General features: G+C 33.1%; 1 protein-coding gene across 1 annotated transcript; it reads left to right on the forward strand.

Moving 5' to 3' along the window:
• Positions 1–11,048: 11,048 nt before the first annotated feature.
• LOC149154648 (benzyl alcohol O-benzoyltransferase-like) lies at positions 11,049–15,700 on the forward strand. The gene is made up of 2 exons (XM_089441338.1): positions 11,049–11,686; positions 14,644–15,700. The coding sequence occupies exons 1-2, from the start codon at positions 11,123–11,125 to the stop codon at positions 15,544–15,546; spliced, it is 1,467 nt and encodes a 488-aa protein (XP_089297464.1). The 5' UTR covers positions 11,049–11,122; the 3' UTR covers positions 15,547–15,700.
• Positions 15,701–19,825: the final 4,125 nt, after the last annotated feature.

The following is a 19,825-nucleotide window of genomic DNA, read 5'->3' on the forward strand; positions in this document are numbered from 1 at the left end:
TATCATGAAAACTTTGTGACTTTCATATTGACAAACTTGCCTACATGCCCAATGGTTTGGGGGTCTAAGGGCTCTTAGCCTTAGTATTTATACCTTAGCTCCTTCATGAACGAATGCCTCTATAGGACTTTTCTATCTATAGATTCTTCTTTCGTCCCAAATTTAACTAACTTTTCACTTTTGCTAGCAAATCCCAGATTGGTGACACTTCCAATGCTTATGGAACTATTTTATTATAATTTTAATGCTCCTTTCGATCCAACCACTACACATGACCACATGCCTTTTCATTAGAGTATGCCAAATCCTCAAATTTTGGCTGTTTATATTTGAATATCTATTGACCACCATTACTTGGTCAGTATGACCCATTCCTCATATTTGAACTTTATCGAGAACTCAAAAAAAACCAGGAAAATCTTGAACACTAAACAACTCTTACAAACTAACTTCCTTTAGTGTTGTTGACAACTCTGTTAGGGTATGGAAATTTTTTTGTCTCTCAGACCCATAAACCGGCATATATAGAACTATCTAGAAATTGGGAGAGAACACTTGTGTATATACCATTGAACACCCCGACGTTAAGTCAACAAGTGCTTAGAACAATGTGTCGTGACTCTGGGCTATTAGAAAATTTTCAAACTTTCCCTTGTAAAATGTTACCTTGGGATTTTTGGGGCCCATAGATGTGAATTCCTCACATGCTACATGTCATCCCCCTGTGACTACGGGTCATACATGATTAGGTTATCAGGAGATTTGATAGCTTAACACCACCCTAGGATTCTGGGGCTTCGAAGGCCACTTGGCCTGCCACCACATTCTTCCAACAACCAATCATAGTTTGATGTGTGGTGAGTGCTGATGAGTCCTCTCGCATGTGGCACTACTAACACATGCCATGTGTCACTTACCTTTACAAAACTATCCATCCAAAAACACTAAATAGAGGTGACCCATTTCCTCCAGTTAGTATTGCCACATTACCTACTCCACCTGGCATGCGATGCCACTGCTTTGTCATTGGTCCAATTGGCATGTCTCATGCATTGGATATTGGATATTGGGAAAACTTTGTGACTTTGATATTGACAAAGTTGCCTAAACACCCAAAGGTTTGGGGGCGTGAGAGCTCTTAGCCCTAGTCTCTATATCTTAGCTCCTTCAAGACCAAATGCCTCTCTAGGTATTTTCTATTTATAGATGCTTCCTTCATCCCCAATTTAACTAACTTTTCACTTTTGCTAACAAATCCCAGATTTGTGCCTCTTCCAATGCTTATGAAAAGATTTTATTATTATTTTAAAGCTCCCTTTGATCCAACCATTGCAGATGACCACATGCCTTTGCATTGGAGAATTCCAAATCCTCAAATTTTGGTTGTTTATATTTGAATATCTATTGACCACCATTACTAGGTTGGTATGACCTAGACCTCAAATTTGAACTTTACCGAGAACTCAAAAAATACCACGAAAACTTTTAATACTAATCAACCCTTACAAAGTAATCTCCTTTAAACTTGTTGACAATTATGATAGGATATAGAACTTTTTTTGTTCCTGAGACCCATAAACTGGCATATATAGAAATATCTATCAATTGGGAGCAAACACCTATGTATATACCATTGAGCACCCAAGTGTTAAGTCAACAAGTGCCTAGAACCATGTGTCGTGACCCTGAGCTATTGGAATTTTTTCAAACTTTCCCTTGTAAAACATTATCTTGGGATCTTAGGGGCCTAGGGATGTTATTTCCTCATGTTCTGCATGTCATCCACCTGTGACTACAAACCATATATTATTAGGTGATCAGGAGATTTGATAGAAAAACACCACCCTAGGATTCTGGGGCTTTGAAGGCCACTTAGCCTGCCACCACATTCTTCCAACAAATAATCATAGTTCGATGCGTGGTGAGTGTTGATGAGTCCTCTGCCATGTGGTACTACTAACACATGGCATGTATCACTTACCTTTACACAACTAGCCATCCAAAACACTAAATAGAGGTGAATCATTTTCTCGAGTTAGCACTACCACATCACCTACTCCACCTGGCATGCCACATCACTACTCTATCATTGGTCCTATTGGCATGTCTCATGCATAATATGGATATCGAGTATCGAGAAAACTTTGTGACTTTGATATTAACAAACTTGCCTACATGACCAATGGTTTGGGGGCCTGAGCGCTCTTATCCTTAGTCTCTATACCTTAGCTCCTTCATGGCCAAAGGCTACCATATCAAATATTAGAGAAATCTGAAATATGAAGAACATGACTATACACCCGATGATCCAAGTGCCCTTAGGTGCTATACCTTAGCACTCTATAATTAGGGGCTTGATTGTGTGACAACCATATTAGGTTTCGGGAAAATCCGCTGAGCCTTTTTATTGAATTTTTTTTATATATGTTATTCCAAGGGCACTTAGCTCTTGGGTGCCAATCCTTAAGTGGCTTGTGATTGAGATCCATGATTGGAGGCTTACCATATTAGATATCAAAGAAATTAGTTAAATTTTGTATTGACAAACACTACAATATGCTGAGTGTCCAATAGACATATTGGCACTTTACAATAACTTTTTTATTTGTTAACTAATGGTGGTCCATAAAACCTTTGATTTGTGGGTTGCTACTTGGACGCTCTGTTAGCTAGCATTAGATCCACCTGTTACACCTAGCCCCACCAGTGCCACATGACCTTCATCTAGTTCCATATCACCTCGGGTGGTTATTGTCGGGGGGGGGGGGTTCAATTCATCCATTGTATGCCATGTTCCCTCACTATTTACTTCCTTGATGTCATTTTGGACCCCCTCTTCGGTTAAGCTTTCAACATGTTGGGACCCCTTGAAACGAATATGAGTCACCGATCTAGTTTAAGTTGTGTTGATCCAAGATGTGTTGATATGTTGATCCAAGGATTTTCCTTGTGCATTTGAATATTCTCTACTTAATTTCCTCTCATCATGCCTTCATGCTACTCAATCTCACTTCTTTTCTACTTGAACTTGCACCTCTTCTCTTCTTTTATGACTTGAGCACTTTCCTCTTAACATTGGCACGTATCCACTTAAGACTCCATCTAAATTTGAAATCAATGGCAACAAATTCTTCTAAAATCTCCTCCTTTGTCATTGATGGAAACCTTTGAAATTTGAGCTCTGTTGTTGAATTAAAAAGGGACCCCCTTATGTGCAATCTCTCCCCATTTACATCAATGGAAAAGTGTTATACCTATTGAGTATCACCCAGTCTATCTTGATAAAAACTCCCCTTGTCTAACTATTAGCAATTCTTCACTGTGTCTATAACTTCTATATTTGGTTATAATTTTTCATTTTGTATGCAAGTTTGCATTTTTATATAGTTAATTTGACCACAAATTAGTTACTCCCCTTGTCAACAACTTCTCTTTTTATGATTGCAAATGTTGTCCTTCTATACAACTGTTCCTTTTTTGTAAGTCTTCTCCTTTTGAGATTGTTCCCTTGTCTACAACTTCTCCTTTTTCTACACCTTCTTCTCTTCCTGCAAATTAACTCCCCTTCGACATGAAGGGGTTGCTACCCTTGACCGCACACTTCTTCTCATCTGCACTTCTCATTTTTTATAAAGACATGCTCTCTTGAACTAATGCTTATTCTTATTTGCAACTCCCTTATTATGATATAACATGAGAAAGGAACCACTCTCCTTGAGGTTATGATTCAAGTTTTTGTATATTCAATTCCTTTTTCAACTAGCTTATTCTTTATTCTTAGATCTTTGATGTTTATTTAAGCATTTACGAATAGTTTATTTTCTTGCCAATCACCTCACTTTCTTTACACATGAACTATTGATTCATATACTTCAAACTTTCCATTTCATCATTTTTCTCTTGCAACTCACTCTCTAAAGTTCCTTTCTTAATGTAGTTTGAGGTGCTATAGTCTCTCACTCTTTCTTATATTTATCTTTTACTGATAAGATGAAAGAGAACATTCTCATACAATAATTTTTTCCCTTACATTCATTAAGGACATATAAATTGTTTTAATTCCTAATTTCTTTTACCACCAATCTTCCAAATCCTTCCTTTCTTATTTTACCACCTTTAGAATAAAATGTGAACTCATGTTATTTATCAACTATTTCAATTATACTTAGCATATTGTGCTTTAAACCTTTAACAAATGGGATGCCTTGAGTTGTTTCTTTTTCATTATCAAGGGTAACTATTCCTTTGCCCAATATTCTGGTTGATGTATTATCTCTAAGAGTGACACTACCTCTTTTGACTTCCTTTAGAGAGAGAAATTTGCTTTTATCTCCTATCATATGACATAAAGATCCACTATCTATACACCATTGGCTCCTTTTGTTTTAAACACATAGAGATAGACCACGTTCTTATTTATTTTATTACTTCCTTCTACATACCTTTGTTCTTTGATTTTTGTTATTGACAATGTCTTATTCTCTACTTTGATTTAGATGCCTCATTGCATTTCTTCTACAGTCATGAGTTTTGTGCCTAGACTTATTACACTTGAAACATTCAACATGATCTAATAAGGGGGAAAATGAATTGTAATTTTTGACAACATTCTCATTAAAACTTCTAAAGTTGTTTCTCACACAGCTATTCCTTGAGCTCTTATTATATGATTCCTTTCTCCTATTCCTCATATATTCATTTCTTACATAGGCTATGAAATCTATTTCCTTATGACCAATATTATGAAATGAAAATAAATAGCCATAAAATAATTTTTGATACATGGATGAGGAGGGCCTTCTTCTGAACCCTTTCTAACTGTCTTTGTGAGGAAACTTAGATCTTTGTTCATTTGTTACTTCTTTTCTCAATCTGCTTGTATTGTTTATGGGGTCATGTCTCTATTTATCCTTGGCTTCATTTAATATTTTGCTTGCATTGCTACTAGATCCTTTGAGCACATTAGCATGCCTTTTAGATTATTTGTTGCAATTTTTTTGTTATCATTGAGCTTGATACTCCCTTAATAGTTTCATGATAATCAAGATCTGTTTTAATAAAACAAGATCTCTAGCAACTGAGAATATCATCTAAGGTTTCAATACTTCAAACTTTGATTTTTCTGATCATTGACTTTTTCTAAATCCTTTCCCAAGGATATAATTCTAACTTCTATTTTCTCATAACGTCCTTTGTTTTCTTCAAGTTGGCTTCGCAACATTCATTATCCTTTGTTTGCCTTTTCTAGCTATAACTTCATGAGAGACACTATTGATTCATCAAGATCATGATTCTTTTCTTTTTCATATTTCTGCAACAACTCTCTCAGTTGTTTATTCTTTTTCTTGAGTCTTTCTATTTCTTCTAATGCACTAATAAGTTTTCTCTCAATATCTACCTCTCCATAAACATCTTATTCCTCTGAAATTGATTTCTCTTAATCAATGTATTGAGTCTCCATGGCTATGAATACAAATTCTTGTTGAGCTTAACTCTTCTTTAATTATTTGCATCTACGTCAATAGTATCAACTTTTCTCTTCTTCAATTATTTATAGCTACCTCATCAACACCACCTCTACATTAGGAACATCACCCTGTTCATTACACAAATCTCTCATGACCGACGCACATCTCATGTACTACACAAATCTCTCTTGATGGGTACATATATCACATAATGGATAGATATCTCTTGATTGGTGTGCATCTCACATACTTCATATATATCTTAGTTAAAGCACTCACTCAAACCTTTGTTTTCTTATCTATGTGCTTTGCCCACAAATCCTACATTAGCTTCTCTTTGTGTGGTTACGACACACTAACGTCTCCTGTGCTTATACTCATTTTTGTGCACCTCTTGTATCCTAATGCCTCTCTAGGCCTTTTCAATTTATAGATGCTACCTTCGTCCCCAATTTAACTAACTTTGCACTTTCTCCAATGGATCCTAGGTTTGCACCATTTCTAATACTTATGAAAATATTTTATTATTATTTTAAAGCTCCATTTGGTCTAACCATTGCACACGACCATGCACCTTTGCATTGGTGGATGCGAAAGCCTTAAATTTTGGCTATTTACATTTGAATATTGGTTGACCACTGTTTACAGGTTGGTGTGGACTGGACATCTAATTTTAACTTTATGGGGAATCCGGGAAATACCCGTTGCTAGGAAATGACAAAATTTATGTCCCTTGAACCCAACAGTCAATGGATATCAATCTATTAGACAATCGAGAGAAAACACCTATGGATATACCGTTTAGCACCCAGGTGTTAAGTAAGAAAAGTGGCTAGAACCGCATGTTGTGATCTTGGGCTATTAGGAGTTTTTTGAACTTGCCCTTGTAAAACATTATCTTGGGATTCTGGAGGCCCAGGGAATCTAATTCCTCATGTGCTACATGTCATCCCTTTTTTACTAGGATCTTTGACTGCGGGCCATACGATATTGGGTGATTGGGATATTAAATAGCAAAACACTACCTGAGGATTTTGGGGCTCCATGTACCACTAAGCCTACCACCTCATTCTTCTGACAACCAATCACAGTTTGGCGTATAATGAATGCTAGTGAGTCCTCTTCCATGTGGCATTGTCAACACATGCCACATGTCACTTACCTTTACACAACTAACAATCCAAAAATGCTAAATATGGGTGATACATGTCCTCGACCTAGCACTTCCATGTCACCTACTCCACTTGACACACCACATCATTTCTCTGTCATTGGTCTAGTTTGCATGTCTCGTGCATTGGGATATCAGATATTAGGGAAACTTTGTGACTTTTGTATTGACAAAATTTCCAACACGCCTAATAGTTCAGGGGGCTAAAGGCTCTTAGTGCTTAGTCACTATACTTTAACTCCATTATGGCTAGGAGCATGATTAGAGGCTCCTATATCGAATATCAAAGAAATTAGAAAGATGAAGAGCTTGCATATATGCCTGATGATGTGAATGCTTAGGGGACCTTAGCCCTTAAACACTATACCTTAATGCTTTGTGACTAGAGGTTTAAATGAGTGCCAACCATATTGGGTTTTTGGAAAATCATATGAGCCTTTGTATCAAAAAACTTCCGCTATACATTGTTCCGGGGTGCTTAGCTCTTAGGTGTTTATCCTTAAGTGCCTCATGATCGATACTTGTGACTGGAGGCATACCATATCAGATATCAAATATATACTCAGTGTTCAAAAGTTGAGCGTTTGATAGATGGACGGATACTTGATGGCAAAATTTTCATTCATTACTTGATGATAGACCATAACACCTTTGATTTGTGGGATGCTCCTTGGATGCTCTGTTAGCTGGTGTGAGTCCACTTGTTGCACTTGGCCTTACCATTTCCAGATCACCCTCAACTAGTTTTGTATTACCTCAATCAATTTCCTTGGGGGGTGAATTCCTTCATCATATATCACTTGCCCTTAGCGGTTTACTTCCCTGATGCCATTTTGTACCTACCATTCGGTTAAGCTTTGAGCATGTTAGAACCCCCTGAAATGAATAAGAGAAACTGATCTAATCCATGCTATGCTAATCCAAGACACATTGATAGACTAATCCAAGTTTCCTTGCACTCATCCAAGATGCGTTGATCCAAGGATTTTCCTTGTGTGTCCAATTGTCTTCTAGTTGCTTGCCTTTCATCAGACCTTCATGCTACTCAACCTTGTTTCTTTGGTATTTGACCTTGTGCCTCTGCTCTTCTTCTATGGTTTGAGTCCTTTCCTCTTAACATGTGCATGTATCCACTTAGGACTCCCACAACTTTGACATTAATGACAACACATTGTTCAACAATTTCTAGAATTTTAATTTAATTATCAATAATTATTAAGTGGATGGTAGGGATTTAACCTCCATGATATATTTTAAAATATTATTAGTCACAGTTAAAGATCAAATGTTGATATTTATCTCCAAATTAGCTATGCCATTTCTTCCCTTTTAATTAATTTGATTAATTAAAAAAAATGTCACATGAACATGTGTCATATGAACTTGAGTTTTTGTATTTTGAGCATGTGGTATTAATAGACTATGGTATTGACCCAATAATTATGTTAATTATAAAATATATTAAATATAAGTAAAATTTAAAATAATATCATTTGTAATTTAAAAAACGATATATATATATATATATATATATATATATATATATATATATAATTGTATGAGACATCAATACTAGTTACATCTATAGAAAACCTACTCGTAAGATAAACAAATTATCTTTCATATAAAAATGATCCGAAAAACAAACATATTAATATAACTAGAACTTTGAAAAAAAAATATAATAATAGCTCTGAGTCCCACCCCAACTACACCCACTTGACAATAAGTATTTATAGTTTGAAAAAAAGCATCCTAACTCATAACCTATATGGAATACATCTTAAATATATATCAATCAATTTTAACCCCACATAAACTTTCATGAAAGGCATAATGCACCAAACTTTAAATACATACCAACCTTACCAAAAGCGTGTAACCCACTTGCAAGATGAACCGGTAATGAAGTTTTATGGAGATTTAGTGCCTTCTCCTAACTCTTAGTGGATAAAACAAAGACATTTTATATCATCATATCGTATTACAAAGTTTTTGTTCTCCATTCCGTTCATGGATTCATTAGAATTTTATGTGTTTTACCAACTGAGTAGCCTCAAAATAAATATTTGCATTTCCTGGAAAGATAGCGGGTGAACAATCAGAACATCGTGGTCTGTGTTGCAATGAAAAGATTCATTCATGAGGGTGGAGGGAAGTTGTTAGGCTAACAGCATTTAGCTGCTTTTTATTAATGTGCCGAAGGTGGAAGGTGAGTTGTTACGGTGAACATTATATATTTAGTATTATTAATGTTGTATAGTTACAATTATAGTTGAAAAATATTTTAAATTTAATTTTAAATAGAGGTTAAATTTAATTTATATATATATATATATATATATATATATATATATATATATAACCATTAAATATTAACTGTTTTAATATTTTTATTTTATTGATATTGTTTATTTAATTTTTAAAACTTTCAATTTATTGATATTGTTTATTTAATTTTTAAAATTTTTAGTGAGTTAAAAATGTATATATGTAAATAAATTCTAAATAAGATTGTAAAAATAAAAGAAGTCAACAAATCAAAGATTTAAAAATTTACATACATATAAGTAAATTCCAAATAAGATGACAGAAAATAAAAGAAGCCAACAAAGATTTCAAGATAAACATCAAACTATGTAGCACTCACGATATGAAGACCAGGACGAGACTCTTAAAAGTCACAAACCCATAGTTTGAGATTCCAAGATAAGCATAAACTCACCCATAGTGGGTCTTTGGACTTGTTAGAAAAATCCTATCTCCATCTCCACTTACATCATGTAATTCTGCATTGTGCACACTTGAATCTAAGTTTTGAACAATAAAGCTTGAAGCTTCAAGGTTGAGACTTGTCTGGCATGCCCACACACATGAGCCATTGGAATGCTATATAAAACACTAACTTATGAGGATAGAGTAATCAAATTGAAGGGTTTTTTAGTTTTCCAATATAAATAATAGAACTTATTTTCTTGTTTGTATGGGTTAAATAACTTTTTGTTTTGTTTTTCATAGTTTTTATTTATTTTCTTTAGTGTTAGTGTTAGGTTTTATAAAGTAGATCTATTTATTTATGGGCTTGACTAGAAAATGGATCTATTTCATGGTTGTGTATAGAATCTCAAATGTGTGGTTACCAAGGCTATAATGTGTTTGATACATTCATACTTTAATATGGATGCAATTGGGTTTGGGCCTTTCAAGTGTTAGGGTGTAGAAGGGAGACTCCATCCTCCTTCTTACTTATCCAAAAGTTATGATTTTTTTAAAAATATATGATCCAAACAACTATTTAGAAGTGGGTTCAAATATGTTTTTATTATTTATAAGGTCATCTTTCTCTCCAAGTCATCATGTTGTAAGTTGAGATTGATTGTTCCTCTTCAAAATACATTATAGTTAATGGTTTTGACCAAGATACTCACTTTTCAAGAATGGCTGGGCATGATTTATAAAATCTTTGAAATTGCATAAATAACAATTGTACATAATTGCACCAAATCATAGGTTAGTTTGACCATAAAATTGAACATAATTGAATATGTTTGATATTTCTGAAGTAATATAAAATATATACATCTATCATGTTCCTTGCTTAAGGCATCATTTATGATTGAATTAAAATTAAAAAATTTCCTAAATACTGTACAAAATTTATAGTAACAAAATTTGCTTTTATATTCATAATAAAAAATTGACAAAAAAATTATATAATACATTATTTAAATGATAGATAAAAATTAATATCAAGCCTCATGTAATATAAAACATGTACATCTATCATGTTACTTGGTTGAACCATCATTTATGGTCAAATTAAAATTAGAAAATTTTCTAAACATCACACAAAATTTAGTAATAAAATTTGCTTTTATATTCATAATAAAAAATTAACAAAAACTTATATAATACATTATCTGAACAATGAATAACAACTAATATTAAACCTCATATAATATATATAAAAAACTAACAAAAACCTCATATAATACATTATGTAAATGATAATAAAAACTAACATATACATCATGTAATATAAAACATATACATCTATCATGTTACTTGATTGAGCCATCATTTATGGTCTTAAAATTAAAAATTTCCCAAACATCACACAAAATTTAACCAAAATCTAATGGTTGACATATAAGGTACTGATCCAAAATCTAAGAGTTATATATACAACAACATATGCTATAACTCCAAAAATATCAGAAACTTCCAAAATTAACATATATATACAATCCAGAGCATTAATAAAGCTATAACTCCAAAAATATTGATAATATTGATAGCAGCTATTAAAGCTTACCATATAAATAACAATGTACAAACAATTAATTAATTTACTATTTAACTCTGTATGATAACTAAATGATTACAACCAATCCAACCATTTATAAATTAGTGCTCCTGAGATCACCATAACACGCTACTGCTCTCTGAGATCTCTGGCCATCTCTGCAACTGTTGTGTTTAGATGGCGGTTTTGGGAATGGGATTGGTTTGGGCGGTGGCCAGACAAGCGGGGCCGCCGCCTTCGCCGCCAGCTCCGCTTCCGCCGCTTCCTCGTCTCCTCAAGGAGTCTCCCCGCAATTTCACAATCACTAGACGGCCACCTCTCCTGGTTACGCCCAACCGGCCGACTCCCACCCAGCCTCTTTATCTTACCAACTTGGACGATTCATTTTCATCAAGAGTTTATGTCGATTCACTCTTGTTTTATCCACCAGTACGCCCTGAAATCTCCATGAATAGTAATGGCAAGAATGATCAGGATCCCGTCGAAGTTATTGGAGAGGCTCTGGCCAAGATTCTGGTGGATTACTATCCATTTGCTGGCAGATTAAGAAATGCCCATAAAGGTAAAGGTAAGCTTATGATTGACTGCACCGGTGAAGGGGTTCTCTTTGTAGAGGCCGACGCAGATGTTTCCTTGGAAGACTTGGGAGATCTCTCTCCACCTATTCCTCGTGCTCTTGAGTTTATAAATAACGCTCCAGCGTCATATTCCCGCAGAAACTCTCCGCTTCTTTTGTGTCAGGTTTGTATTTGTGGTTTTGATTTTGTTTAGGGTTTAAAATATTCTTAAAATCTACGATTATAAGGATTTTCCCGTTAATGCATTTATATTTGCACTAAATTCGTTTGTTTTTTAATTAAATAAAATTATATATATATATATATATATATATTATAAATTTGATATATGAAATTTTGTGTGGATTGAATAACACGCAAGAATATTATTGAAAAATTACTGGTATATTCTCGTGGGTTGAACAATCTGCAGGAATAACCTTAAAAAAAAACAAGTACTAATAATTGCAAGTCCATAAGCTGTGATAATTTGTTTAGTATCATAGTGATCAATTTTTTTTAATTGAAAAATTGACAAAAATAAATAAATATAAATTTGTGGTGATTTGATTTTTTAGTTATCTTTACCTATGTGAATATTGGTTTATGAATTAGAATATCAATAATAATTTTCTTCTTTGTGGTGATTTGATTTTTTAGTTATCTTCACCTCTGTGAATATTAAAATACATTTTTTTTTGGTTTATGCATTAGAATATTAAAAATAATTTTCTTCTTCGGTGATTTGATTTTTAAGTTATTTTTACCTCTCTGAATATTAAAATACATTTTTTCTTTGGTTTATGAATCAGCATATCAAAAATAATTTTCTTCTTTGTGGTGATTTGATTTTTTAGTTATCTTCACCTCTGTGAATATTAAAATACATTTTTTCTTTGGTTTATGCATTAGAATATCAAAAATATTTTTCTTCTTTGTGGTGATTTGACTTTTTAGTTATCTTTACCTCTGTGAATATTAAAATACATTTTTCCTTTGGTTTATGAATTAGAATATTAAAAATAATTCTCTTTGTAGTGATTTGATTTTTTAGTTATCTTTACCTATGTGAATATTAAAATACATTTTTTCTTTCGTTTATGAATTAGAATATCAAAAATAATTTTCTTCAAACGTTAAAAAAAATTGCTTCAAAAAACTACAGTTGTAAAACTCCTCTACATTTTTTTGGCAAAACATTGTTTTTTAAAGATAGCAATTACCACGTTCCCGTCTACTATGAAACAATGGGATTTGATTAGCCAATTCCATTTTTAATGGAGAACAATAAAAATGGTGAATTTGTTGATTTCAATTTTGTTTGAATATATTTAAATTTGACTACTATAAACGACCTTAATATTATTCAGGTTTATGAGAACCTATTTAATACTTAAAACATAAATTTTTGGTATATGGAAATTATTTGGAGCTATTTTTAATATTACAATCTTATTTCTTACATTTTTAGTTTTGAAATTGTGTTATTGATATTATTAATTTTTTATTATTATTATTTAATATTAATAATTTAAATAGATTATGTTTCTCAATAATTCTAGAGAAAAAGTGTATATATTTTTTCTCAAAAGGTATATTTTGATGATGATGATGATGATGATGATGGTTAACGTCCACTGAGACCAAATTGGTCTATCGGACCTACAATTTTCTTAATTTTTACTTGTCTGGCTCCTCGTCTTTCTTGGCGAGATTGGTGTTGTAGCTTTCTTTCTTTTCTCTACGGTCTTCCAACTTCCTTTGTCTTGCATCTCCTTCATCTCTTCTGGTTCTTGGGACATTGGTGTCTTAGCTTCGCGATCTATAGTCGGAGAAGTTTGGTTTAGGAGATCTGCTTTGCTGTTAAATGAAGATTTATTTTCTGCGGTATTTTCTGCGGTATGAAGATTTACAATCCAATATGATGTGTAAGGATATAAGTCCATTATCAAATATAAATCAAAATAAAAAATTTAAAAAGTTAAATAACTATACAAAACATTTAAATAATGTGGGCCCATAATTTTTTTTAAATAACGGTATAAATAAACAATTAAAAATCCATCCACTTGTAATAATTTGATTCCTTTCGATATAGAAAAAAAGAAAGAAAGAAATTTTTTTAAAGTCCACGAGGCTAAAGGTAACCTATGGGACATATTGCTTCTTCATCTGCTTGATGTATTACCTATGGGACAGATTGCTTCTTCATCTGCTCGATGTATTAGGCCCTTTCTCTATGAAGCTTCAAAATAAATGCTCCCAACTTCTGGACAAACCCCTCTCTAAATAGATTATCCCAAGTTCTGTGTTGTCTTTGAAGGCCTCACATTCTAAAATGAAATGTTTTTCTATTTCCACTTTTACGGAAGAACAAAAAATGCATTTTCTTTCGTCCCACACTTCCTTTAGCCTTTTCGAGTGCCCTATTTCACAACGGAGTAAAAATGAATTTTCTTTCCTCCCACACTTCCTTTAGCCTTTTCGAGTGCCCTATTTCACAACGGAGTCGATGAGAATTAGTCCTTAACTGAGCAATAAAAATTTTGGCTCTCCAAGAGATATTGACTTCTATGTATGCTTTTGGTTGATGACTAAGGGTGAGATTAAACACTTCAATATAGTACTTTTTCTTTCTTCCTAGCTCCTTATCCCAAGTACGCTTGTAAAACTTTTCCATAACAAAAGTTATTATCTCTTTGCTGGACACGCGTTCAAACAAATACCCCATTTACTAAACCATTTGTTATTTCGCTACATCCAAGGTTTTTTGCTCTTGCACAATCTATCTTTAAAGACAACCTTAGACCGTCTACCCTTTTCCATTTGCTCATTTTTTTTCAAATACCTTATGACTCGCATCATAGCAATTGCTTCAATAAAAGCAATCCCTGTTTCACTTAACAAAATATCATAAGGAACTGCACTTTAATCTTAAATTTGTTTGTAATCAAAAACTTCTCAATTTGATAAATAATAAAATCAATTTTGAAAATATCCTGATTTTTCTTTCGATTTTTTTATAATATATACTCCCAAATATTTCTCCAATAAGATTTAAGAGACTTAAATATTTTCGTATCGATTCCTTAACTTTAGTAACTATGGTTTTGGTAACTTTTATGTTTGAATCTTTCACAGGTAACGCGTCTAAAATGTGGTGGCTTCATATTAGGTTTGCATTTCAGCCATTGCATCGCTGATGGCGTTGGAATCGCCCAGTTTGTGATGGGTCTGAGTGAAATAGCCAGAGGAGCAGCAACACCCACGGTTCCTCCCGTTTGGAAAAGAGAAATCCTTCGACCCAGAGCGCAGCCTACCGTGAAATCCCCTGCTATCGGCCGTTTATATTATGATTTTGTTGACAAATATCGAAAATCAGTGGTGCCAGTGCGTGCAGGAGACGGAATGAGCTCAAAATGGTTCTATTTTGGTCCAGAAGAAATTGGAGCTTTGAAACGGCAGGCAAAGGAGGTAAGGCACTGCACCACATTCGAAGTAATAGCGGGTTGCTTGTGGCAATCGAGAGTAAAGGCTCTCAATATCCCTGCCCACCAAGACTCGGCATTATTGTTTTCCGTGAACGCCCGTTCTCGATTTCGACCGCGTCTTCCCACGGGGTACTATGGAAATGTAGTAGCATGCGGCCACGCTATAGCAAGAGCCGGAGATCTGATTGACCAGCCATTGTCTTTCGCTGTGAAATTGATTAACGAAGGGAAGAAAATGGTGGACGAAGAATACGTGCGATCCACGGTTGATTTGGCGGAGGTGAATGGGCGTCCACTCAGCCCACCGCGCGGTTGTTACATCATTTCGGATATTTCCGATATTGTAGGGGCTTGCGCAAATGCCGACTTCGGGTGGGGAAAAGCAGTGTATGTGTGTCCTGCTTCTTCCCCGGTACCCAACCTTTCGTCTTTGATGAGGGCCTCAAAGAACGACTGTGAAGGAATCAGAGTACCTGTTTGTTTGCCGTCGGAGGCTATGAAAATATTTGAAGAAAATATTTATACACTAATCAACGGCGGCCTTCGTACCTAGGACATAGCTTCGTTGGTGCAGAAACAGTGTCAAGCTAGATTGTAAGTTACTTTTTCTTGTCCGAAAATTCGTCATTTTTAGGATTAAGTAGAGGTCAGATTGCTGTTAGTGGTAATGTATAAGTAATTATTTTATTAAGAAGTGCTGCAGCGTATTTAGGTTAGTGGTAATGTATAAGTAATTATTTTATTAAGAAGTTTAAATAAGCGTGTTTTAAGAAATAATTTTTTTTAGAAAAAATTATGATTTGTATGGGTCATGTTAAATTTAACCATGGTTAATAGATAAATGGAATTTTATTGTTTTGTTTTTAATAATTTGAGATATGAGATTGATAAATTAATTGTTTGTTTAAGCACAAAAATTAGCATAAATTTGAGTGTGTAGTAATAAACCTTTGGTAAGTATATTTATTTATATTTTATTCCTATTTATTATTCATTTTTTTATGCAAAAACTTAAATTATAGTGGGAATCAAGTGAGTATGAGATAATTTTAAGGATTTTATTTTTGGATGGTTTTATGTGAAGCTTAAGAACAAAAAATCATTGTACACAAATGTATAAAAATCATGTATGAATATTGCAACCATAAAATATGTGATGTAGTTATCTACATAACATTATATTGTGCAAAGGTTGCAATAAGACCTTCAAGTTATGGTCCAATTAAATGTTTGGAAAATGACTTTTTTAATAGTATTGAAAAACAGTTATTTATTTTTTCAAAATTAAGCATTATAAGTTATATTGGTCAATGCTAAATTAATAGTGGTCAATACACAAATCCAACGCTAGAGTCATTTTGACAAGAGCTAATAACAAAAATCTTATTAAAATATATCTTAAATATTTTAATTTTCTATTTTAAATTTATATATTATAAATGCATTCACACAAGTGACATTTTAAAGGCATTCAAATAAGTGGCTTGTTTTATAATATATAATTTTATTGCTTAAAAGATAAATTCAAATATTTTAGTGTTTAGTATTTTTTTGGTGGGGGAATAAGTGACTTGTTTTATAATATATAATTTTATTGCTTAAAAGATAAATTTAAATATTTTATTGTTTAGTATTTTTTTGGTGGGGGTGTTGTGAGGAGATTTTCAAAACAATATGGAAGAGATTTTGTAATGAAATGTTAAATAGATTTTATTTATTTATTAAAAAGATATAATGCCAAGTCAAGTGATAAAACACAAAAAACAGATAATTATATAAATTCTAAGTCATTTTAAGTCTCTTACATGTTATACATATATACACATATATGCGAGAAATGTATAATTTATTTTATTTTTAATATGAAATTGATAGGTGACAATTAAAAAATATAAATAACAAAAAAGATAAAGTGTTTATCATAAATAAGATATTTCAATATCAATTCTTTTTGTATATATAAAAGTAAAGAGAGAGAATTTTCTTTCATCCATAGGTGTTTGAGTCGAGAGGCTCATTCTACAACCGAGTATGATGTGTAACCCTATCTATTCATCAAAGTTGAAATTTTGTTCATATAGATTAAAATAAAATTAAAATTAAAAATAAATAACTAAATAAAAATATTTGCAAGTGAAGTAATTGGATCTCTCCCGACTAGATCCATATTTAAGATGGATCTATTTTTATTTCTAATTCATGGTACATTTGTAGTTCCTTCCATATTCAATACACAGTTGACAAAGAAAAATATTAATAACAAAAACAAATCAATATAACATTTTAATTTGAACAAGATCATAAATAATATTTTAGTGCATATAAATTAACCACAAGACATCAAAACACTGCCTTTATCATACATCTCAAATTCTTAAAATTAAAATACTCATAAGAATGCTCTCTCTCTCTACATATATATATATATATATATATATATATATATATATATATATATATTAAAAAAACATGCAACAAGATTCTTAACCATGAAGATTCACCCTAACTTTATCATGAGATTTTTAATCTATAAATATGCTTTGTTATAATATCATGGGCCGATACCATGACTTGTCAATATCATAAACCATAGCTTATTTTTACATGACACTTGTTCATATGCCATTTTTTAATTACTAAATGTAATTAAAAACGAAAAAATTACATAATTACTTCAAAAATAAATCTTAACTTTTGATTTGAATATACTACTAAGAATATTCTAAAATATTCCATAAAGATTAAATCCCTACCATCTACCTAATAATTATTGATAAGTTAATTAAAATTTAAGAAGCCCTATTTTAAAATAGACATACCTATCGACATAATTAAAATAAATTTAAACTAATTTTAATAATATCATTAAAATATTTTAACATGATGGTTAATTAAATCACAATTTTAAATTACTTAAATTATATTTTTAAAACATTAAACTATCCATTAAATACTAGTGACAGTCAACGTGAATAATATTTTTGCTTCTATCAGTGTTATAATATAAATAAAATTTGATATTAAGAAAATAATAAAATTTATTATAATATTATTTTAAAAATAAAATATTTTAAATGAGTGACACAAAAAGTGAATAATATTTTTGTTTTTATGTATATATGTATTTTGAAAATAATAAAATTTATTATAATTTGATTGCAATATTATAATAGTATTTTAAAAATAAAATATTTTAAATTAATAATAATAATAATAAAATAATAAAATAATGTTGATATAATTTCCATTAGTTCAATCATTATATGTTGAATTTATATTACTTATTTTTTTTGTCATGGTTTCTAGTTTTGTTATTTTAATAAATTTCGAGAACAAAATCTTATTCTTTGTATGGAATATAAATATATTTTCTCATTAAAAAGAAAAAATAAAATTCTAATTTTAAAATTACCAAATTAATATGTAAGAACTTTTTGTTTGTTGGGTTGGAGTATGCTTTAAAAATTCTTTTGCTTAGCTAAGAGCCCATTTTCTTATGGTTAACCATCAAGGATTAGAGGCATTTAACAGGAGTGAAAGCCCGCTCCCTTAAGGATCACTAACCAGTAATTCTAGGTGATGTGATTTTCCTTGAATAACAATGATGAATCAACTTGCGTGGCTCGACTGTCCCCACTACTGGTTTTTTTTTTTTTTGTAAATCAAGATTCTATTCATTCTTCCAAAAAAAGGTACAACAATAGCAAAATGCAGGTATCTCACCAAAAAACATCTAAAGACACAGTCCACAACTTAGGAGGCTAAAAGCACCAGTAAACACCTGTAACCATGCTAGTCATTAGAAGTGATGGAGGCTGGGTTGTCTAGAGTTGTTCTTGGAGGAGGAGGAGGACAAAAGGAGCATTGAACGTGTTCTTCGAAGTGGGCCATCCAAGTCTCCAACTTCTCTAGTTTCTTAGATAATATATTCTAGCCTCGCCAGACCACCACTACGCACTCTTGGACTTGGCACTGGAAGTAGTGCATTTTGTTCAAAGTGGCAATGAGCTCTGCATGCTCCTCTCGCCTCACCTGCTCCGAGGTTTCCAAGTGTTCAAGTACAGACTGAATCAAATCTCAACAATGATCTAAACACCAATCTTGTCTCTGACAGCATCCTAAATTACGAGCCTTCCCTTGTTGCCCCGAACCGTCGCGATGAATCGTCCCACCCCGTTGTTGGCTCCGTGGGGTGCAACTCCCACGACCAGCCATTGAGCCACGATGACAGCGACCACCACATGCCTCATAATCCACCTGACCAGAACGACCCGCCCTGTTGCCACCGCCACCGCCAGAGACCACTCGTCCTGAGTGACCTGCAATAATAGCACCCCGCCCAAAGCTACTGGTTGCCATTTCCATCTGTGAGAGAGACACACAGCCCCCCGGGCTGCCTGAATTGGGCTTAAGCTGCGAAGAGGAATGAGAAAAACAGGACGTTAGATGCATTATGACCAACCCTACACTGCTGGGATGAGTTGAAGCTGACCAATAGGTGACTTCATGAAACTCAACTGTCATCGAGGAGAAATGCCCCACCTTTGCCGGCGGGACCACAACCAACCAACCGAGGATGAATGTAAAGAACCACAATTCCAACCCGACAATGAGGACCTGGCTCTACAATTCACAGTTCCTCTCCTTGAATAGGATCCCCGCTAACCAAACCACCCAAAATCCACCACACGTGCTCCACAAACATCGCTTGACCTTGCACGACCCCGAGAGGGGACCACTAAAGGTAGCGAGCCAAATTTCACTCCAGTGCAAGGGGGATGCTACTAGACCCCAACAAGACTAGCAAAATAAAACCAGAGCCAGAACTTGGC

This window comes from Pinus tabuliformis, chromosome 9, assembly GCF_031772625.1.
Source record: "Pinus tabuliformis cultivar Carrire ecotype Pingquan chromosome 9, CPIR1, whole genome shotgun sequence".
Lineage (NCBI taxonomy): Eukaryota > Viridiplantae > Streptophyta > Pinopsida > Pinales > Pinaceae > Pinus > Pinus tabuliformis.